The following is an 8,011-nucleotide window of genomic DNA, read 5'->3' on the forward strand; positions in this document are numbered from 1 at the left end:
AAGTTACAAAAACTAGTGTCAGGTGGGTAAAACCTTGGTGCCGCCAGCCAGGAGAGGGGCGTGGCGTAGTGGCCAGGGGTGGTGCAGAGCTGGTGAGGAAAATGAGAGTTATCTCCCACTCACGTGTCTGTGACGGCATCCAGTCCCCCGCAGAGCCCGGCGGGGTGCTGTCCCCAGAGGGGCTACTACCCACCCCGCCCCCGTCAGACCAGCAGAGCCGAGGGCAGCGCCACATCCGGGCCCAGTCCTGCCGGGCCCAGGCCCACCTGGCAGGCTGGCACGGTCAAGGCGGGGCGGGCGTGCAGGGCTCCTCCGGCTCCACCTGTGGTGGCCTGGTGCCCACCTGCGTGTGCTCGCAGCTCCGCTCTCTGCCTTGCAGGCGGTTAACACCCCTTCCCCTGCCGGGCAGCTGGTCTGTCCCGGATCTCGGCCAGTCGGTCCTTCCACGGTGTGCCTTTTCTGAAGAAGCTTTAGAACCACGTTTACCGTAAAGAAAGGTTGGAGAAGGCAGGCGGGTGAGTGATTGTCACAGCTGTGTTCACACTTCTTCTCTGACCTTTAGTGTTTCAGGTGGAGCAAGCTGTAGGCGTTGTTATGGTACTTGGTTATGTATTTTTTTCTTGTCTTTGCAAAGCAATTGCATTTTTTGTTCATTGCAATGTATTTGCAATTTTGTGTAAACTCTTTAATTCTCTTTATGAGATTTATTACGTGGTAAATTATGCTGCGTTACACACACACACACACACACACACACACACTCATGGGAAAAGGAAAAGGAAATTTCAGCATTTCGTCACTGCCCCTGTTTTGCAGGCTGCTGGCCACCACCTCACTGGCCCTGCTCAGGGGACAATGGCATCAGTGCCTTCCATCGGATGCCTCTGGCCCCAAACCAGTATTATCGAAGTAAGTTGTACCAGCACCGGAGGGTACCCCCGGGGAATATGATCTGAGGAGATGTTTGTGGGATATTATTAACCTACGTATCATGTCCTGCTCAGAACTTAAGGGAGAAGAATGACAATTATTTGTGACAGTGAAGAAAACAGGAATAGACCTCATCAGAGACCGATCTGAATCAATGCGGTCAAGCCCCACTGCTTGCTTTAACTCTGTTATGTTACGTCCATGAAACCACTGACACATAAATAAGTGACAATAAGCTTATACTTCATAATTATGTTTTAATTTCATGTACCTTGCATTTAATAGGATATGTTAAAAACGGAAAATTTCACATAAATAAAATATTCATTTCTTAGAAAAGAGGAGTCACGTGACTCTGCCTCAAAGATTTTCTCATTTCCATTTTCTGCTGTGGGTAATAGGTCAGCTTCTACCTGGCCAGTTTTTTTTTTTTTTTAATTTATCTATCCATCTGTGATTATTTATAGCTAAATAGAACATTGTAGCTTCTTAAAGAAACTTCAGAAATTTCATAAAATGAAACAATCATTTCAGAACCAAATTATCATTTAAGGGATGTATCCCAGCATGTAGAAAACTCTTATTTCAAGGGTTGTTTTTAGATAAGAGTTGGACACATTTATTGATTTATTCTTTTCACGGACCATAAATTTACATCCTTAGAAATTATTTTTATATCCTGATCTTTTAAAAGACTTACAGGTTTAAAATACAAGTATGATATGACAAATAAAATGTATATACCGTACAAATTAGTGTATATAATATACAAGAAATATTCCTAATATAGTACAATAATATTCATTCTTCATTTTGTGCTTCCTAAGATTTTGATTTTGATAACATTTATAATATATTTTAAATTCTACATTTAATCTGTGGAGAGAGAGAGAGTTGTCCACCATGGAAAGAAATTTACTTTATGAATACAAATGTAATACGCATTATTCTGGAAGACTTTTAATAGGCTGATAATTTAATCAGATTTTCAATTCATGAATTCATGATCAGGATTAAATGGTTTCAAACCATTTAATTCATATGTTGGGGAAACTGTGAAAGGAGGAGAGTGACTATTAACCAGTGTAAGCGTTTATATATAAAAATTTGTGTTTGTTGTTTACTTGCTTGTTTATTATCCTCTGTTTCCTACAGAATCCGGTGTTTCTTCAGGCACCTCTCTAACTGGCTCTGATTCTGTTCACTTCGTAGATGATGACAAATCCCAGCAAGGTATGTCGTTTATTTCTTATCAGCATCACCCTCATTATTTCCCATCGTTTTTCATCTCTCAAATGTGTTTGATAAGGGAGTAATGTGAATTTTATTTCATAGGGTTACCTGAAGTGGCAGAATCCACCTGGTGGTTTAAATCCTTTCTCCAGTCTGAACAGGCAGAGAAGACCAGTTTGCTTGTGGGTAAGTTTTAGCCTTTTCTGATAAGGATGTTTCCTTTTCAGAATAGAACAATACGTGTCATAATTATCATGATAACCAATAAGGATAAAACCTAGTTGTCTCCTGGAAGGTAGTGAAGGCTTTGATATGAAGCGTACTTGAGGGTAAAGGTGGGGAAACAGTTTTTCCCTCCTTCTAGTTAAGCATCAGTCAGATCAGAGCACACTTTCTAATTCTATCTGTAGAGAAAAAACTGAAAACTCATATGCCGATTATTATCATGGTTTAGTGGGAATGGATCGGAGGCAAGGTTCTAAATTTGTTTTTCCAATACCTACAGGAACAACAATTATCTACTCCAATATAAGGAATCACAGCTCCTCGGGGAAATGGCTGATCCCAGGACAGGTAAGAAACAGTAAGAGACAAGCCTGGACTATTTCATGATGCCAAAAAGATAGAAATGCCCCTGAGATGATGGGGATGTGTCAAAATGACACAGGAATGAACTGGGTAAATCTGGGACTATTTCAGCAGTAAAATAATGATAATAATAGACAATTGCCTGTAGAATAAAATGAAGTCCATTTATCTATTTAGATATAAAAAATACTTGAATGAACAAATGAGAATGAACAAATGAGATATAAAAAATACTTGAATGAACAAATGAGAGAGAAAGAAAAGTTCTTTCTTGCAGCGGAATTCCAGTTTATAAACGTAGAAGGAATGATGGAGAATCGTTGTATGACAAACACACCAGCAACAGTTGTTCCAGGCAAGAATTACCCCAGGGCTCTAAAATAAATGGGCACAAATGTGAGAAACAAGATATCACAGGCTCTCAGAGTATCTCCCCATAAAGTACCTAAGAATCACAAAGGGGAAAAACGGTAACTTTCTAACGGAAAAACTTGTCAGACGATCCTCAACAAAAACAAACAGAAAACAGTGAGCTAGCTGCTGGCTGTCCTAGACAATCCTGCTAGGTCCCGCTGCTGGTCCGGACTGGCCTCTGGGCGCCAATTACCAGCCAGAAGATGGAATTTGTGTGTTTGTACACAACGCGTTTTGAACTACTCTATCATACTGAATAGCACAGTTGTTATTCTAATGGTTTTTAAAAAGTGACTGTGTTGAGTTTTACACCCTTTACTAATGACTAGCTACTAACTGGGGTAAAAAGAGTAAGTAACAATGCAGTCCATAGATTCTAATGTTAAAACATCAGTGTTTTCATACATTTTCCACAGAATCAACGAAAGAGGATACTTTGTAAAATCAAAGTAAGGCCAGTTGTTGAAAAGATGTATTCTTTACTCTATCAAGTACAGTGACTTGAATTATTTAGGTAAGTGTTTCATTTATTTTTCCGGTTTACCTCAATTGTAAAGACAACTTACAAAGAAGCATTTCTCAGCTAATCACCTTTGACTTTGCAATTCAGTGGGCATTGTTGTAATAGCTGACTCTTCTAGGCAAAGAATTACTGTTCTTTGTAATTCTATGTAACAGCTAATGGGTGTTCCATCTGGCCGGCACACCCCTCTCCTGGTCTTCTGATCTGATCCAGCAGATTCTCCTGGGGCTTTTTGTTTATTTGTTTATCCCCATTGGTGTTTCCTGACCGCTGTTCCCTCCGGTATCCAGTTTAGGGTATATTAGGGAAAAATAAAACCAAGGGAACTCAGCTCTGTGTCCTTCCTACCATCTGAGGACCCCAGCCATCCCTCTCTTAGAGACTTCCGGTGCCTTTTCAATATGTAATGTCAGGGCTTTTAGCTTCACTCACATCTATCCCATCAGAAGTCTTTCTCTCTGTACTTTTGTCTTCAGAAATTTTCTACTTTTGCTTTTTATGTCTCCATATGAAGTTTGAAAATCTTGCCTTTTCCCCCCATTTTTTCCAAAATGTTGCTCTTCCATTGTGACGGCATAACTTTCAAGATTAACTTAGGGGCAACATCCATTCCTGTTGAATTAATTATTTCCCCCAAGATGAATGTGCTTTTCCACTGCTCGGGGCTTCATCTGCACCTCAGCTCTGTCTCAAAATTTTCCTCACATCGATCTGCATTTTGGGGGATGGTTGTGTTCCTAGATGTTTTATAATGTGTTTCCTTCCATCTCCGCCTCCCAATGCTTGTGTTTAGTGTGTTGCAGACTAATGATTTCTGTATATTAATTTTCTATCTAGGTATGTTATGAATTCTCTTGTCACTTATAATAGTATTTCAGTAGATTTTTAAAATTAACAATAAACAGTCATATAACCTGCAAATAAATTATTGTTTTGCCTTCTACCTTCTGGTTTTCGTATCCCGTTTCTTCCTCATGTCTGGTTGTGTCGGCTGGTATATCCAGAGCAGTGCCAAATAACACGACCTTTACAGCTGAACTGCACGAGCTGGGGAGAGGATCTTTCGCACCGTGTCCTTGAAAACACACTGACTTGCAACACTAGAACCCTTGGAGTGGCGATCGGGAAGCTGTGGGCCTGTGGCGGCCTGCGCCAAATGTTCTCTCACTAAGAGGGGAAAAGCAAGAGGCAGCCTTTCAGGAAAGCATGTCTGTATTTAATTGCTTTTTTAAAAGAAAAATGGATGCTAATGGTTTAAGTGCATTTCAAAATCCATGGAGTTAATCTTAATCCATGAGCGTATGACTCAGTTCATTTAATTATAAAATTGATCTATAATTTTCTTCTCTTGTGATATCATTTTGGAGTCCTAATGTTGGCCTTATGTCTTGTAAAGAATTTGCAATATTCTTTCTTTTTCTAAGTTCTGGAAAAGGTTAAAAGTGTTGGCATGATCTTTTCCCTAACGCTTTGGTGTAATTATCCAGTAAAACCACCAGAAAGTGCAGCTTTTCAGAAACCACGTGAGGTTGCCAGGGGGCAGCTCTCAGAACAGTTTCTGCATGCCTATCCTCACTTCATCATCTTTACCCAGTTCATACAGGTCATCACATTTATTTGCAGACAATTGATCAAAATAATCTCTTGGAATTCTTTTTTTTTTAAGTTAATTTATTTAATTTATTTATATTTGGCTGCGTTGGGTCTTCGTTGCTGCGCGCGGGCTTTCTCTAGCTGCGGCGAGTAGGGGCTACTCTTTGTTGAGGTGTGCGAGCTTCTCATTGCGGTGGCTTCTCTTGTTGCGGAGCACGGGCTCTAGGTGCGCAGGCTTCAGTAGTTGTGGCTCGTGGGCTCTAGAGCGCAGGCTCAGTAGTTGTGGCGCACGGGCTCCGTGGCATGTGGGATCTTCCCAGAACAGGGCTCGAACTCCTGTCCCCTGCACTGGCAGGTGGGTTTTAACCACTGCGCCACCAGGGAAGCCCTCTTGGAATTCTTTTAATTTGCAGGGCTGTCATACTCTCTCCATCATAATATGCCTTATTTTTAAGTATTTTATCCTTGTTTTCTTCACTGGATGGTAGATATTTGTATATTTTGTTGTTTATCACAAATAACCAGCTTGCATTAGGATTTTTAGTCCTACCCTTTCTATGATGATCTTGAATTCAGAAATATTTTCGCTCGTATTAATTATTGTTTTGATTTCCTTGTATTTATTTTGTTGTTCTGTTATTTTAAAAAATTCTTCTGTTGGCACTTAGCTTATTTATTTTGATTCCATAAGAAAATTTAAAATATGGTGAGTATTTTTTAAAAATAAATTTATTTATTTATTTATTTATGCCTGCATTGGGTCTTCTTTGCTGTGAGCAACTGTGTAACGTATTGCTTTCATTTTTCTCTTGCAGCGTAAACGTTACCACAAGTTTGGCAGCTAAAGCAACACAAACTCAGGACGTCCCAGTTTTCTGGGGCAGGGGTGTTGGCAGCAGGTCCAGTGTCAGGGTCTCACAGGTGGGCCGTCCGCACTTCTGGAATCCTCCAAGCTGATGGAGACGCTTGGCAGAACCAGGCTCCTGTGGCTACAGCACGGCGGGGCCCCGTCCTGAAGCCACCTGTAGGCTGCGGCTCCATTTCCTGGTCCCTGGCTCCTGACAGCCCGTGAGCCTCACCCGCTTTGGGCCCCGTGCTCCGCACCCCGGGCGAGCGGACACAGAGTCCTCACTCAGTCCCGCCCTCATCACAACAAGGCCCTGGTCCCGGCTCTCTGAGGCTCTTTCCCACCAGCTGGGGACGCTTGTCCCGTTGAGAAAGGCTCCTGATGACCAAAGGCTGGATGACGTGGGTGACTGATAAACCTTTTCCTGCCCTCGTGGTGGCTGATGGGGGCTCCATCCTACTGGTCCAGGTGGTGGCAGAGGGCGCCGTTAGCAGGTTGCTGAGTCAACGACCACTGCTGGTTTTTTCTGATCCTGCTTTGGCAGCGGACAGGCTCTGCCGTCTAAAGTGGTTTGTGCCTTGAGCGGGTGGTGCTGCGTTGGTCCAGGCCTTCCAAACCCCTACCGTAGCTTTAGCCCACTTATGTTGGGGTTCAGTAATTCACTGGGATTTAGGGAGGGAAGTATGGAACCAGGACCCTCCTCCAAGAAGCCCTGGGTCACATCTCCTGGTCTAGAACTGTCTGTGTGTCTGTGATGCTTGATTTCACGTGCAATTTGACTGGGATGTGGGGTAGTTTGCGGTTACACGTTATTTGGTCAAACATTATTCTGGTTGATCCGTGAGGGTGTTTCTGGATGAGATGAACATTTTAATTGATAGACTGAGTAAAGCATTTGCCTCTCCCCCATGTGTGTGGCCTCACCTAACACACTGAGGGCCTGAGTGGAACAGAGGACCGAGGAAGAAAGAATCCTCTCCCCTCCTGCCCTGACCTCAGACGCTGATCTTTTCCTGCCTTCAGACTCTGACTCACATGGGAATGTACGCCGTGGCCTCTGGGGCCTCCAGCCGACCCACCTGCAGGTCCTGGGACTTCTCAGCCTCCATATTCAGGGGGCCAGTTCCTTATTATAAGGAAATAGATGTTAAAAATCCTTTGCTGCTTCTTTTTTTTTTTTTTTTTTTTTTTTTTTTGCTGCGTTGGGTCTTAGCTGAGACACGCAGGATGTTCGTTGAGGCATGTGGGATCTTTCCATTGCGGTCCATGGGCTCCTCTGTAGTTGCAGCACGTGGGCTCAGTAGTTGTGGCGCGCAGGCTTTGTTGCCCCTCAGCATGCAGGATCTTAGTTCCCTGACCAGGGATCGAGCCCATGTCCCCTGCATTGGAAGGTGGATTCTCTACCTCTGGACCAACAGGGAAGTCCCATAAGTCCTTTGCTTCTGTTTCTCTGCAGAGCTCTGACCAGTACAGGACTCTCAGCAGGCTCAGGGGAAAACTCTTACCGTGTGACCAGCTGCTTGTGTGTCTTAACCGGGTGTTGGCCCATCCACACAGTGAGCAGGGGACAGACTACGCTCGGTACTGGGGGTGGCTGGTGAAAGAGCAGTCTTGCTGGGACCCTAAATGCCTCTGCAGTGGCCTGTGCCTGGGTCCTGACCCTCAGGGTTACAGGGTCACAGAAACACCCTTGGCATCCTGTGGTGCAGCAAAGGGGTTCATTCAAGGCTGACTCAAGCCCAGGGTCCTTTAACCCTATAAAGTACCCACTGCCTTTGGGGACACGTCTAACCTTGACGACACTCATTTGAGGTTCTTGTTGAGTAGAGAGAAATCCTCCTGAAATATACGAATAACAACAACAACCGAAAAATTTAAAAGAG

At 43.4% G+C, this 8,011-nt stretch overlaps 1 protein-coding gene across 1 annotated transcript; it reads left to right on the plus strand.

The window, feature by feature from the left end:
• Positions 1–855: 855 nt before the first annotated feature.
• PPDPFL (pancreatic progenitor cell differentiation and proliferation factor like) lies at positions 856–6,341 on the plus strand (the record flags this gene model as incomplete). The annotated part of the gene is given in 7 exon segments (XM_082858597.1): positions 856–880; positions 883–909; positions 2,086–2,163; positions 2,266–2,353; positions 2,669–2,736; positions 3,582–3,679; positions 6,097–6,341. Coding segments are annotated over 6 exon segments (312 nt in total). The 3' UTR covers positions 3,608–3,679; positions 6,097–6,341.
• Between the last annotated feature and the right edge of the window lie 1,670 nt (positions 6,342–8,011).

The sequence above is a fragment of the Leucopleurus acutus genome (genome assembly GCF_964270905.1).
Source record: "Leucopleurus acutus genome assembly, chromosome: 17".
Lineage (NCBI taxonomy): Eukaryota > Metazoa > Chordata > Mammalia > Artiodactyla > Delphinidae > Leucopleurus > Leucopleurus acutus.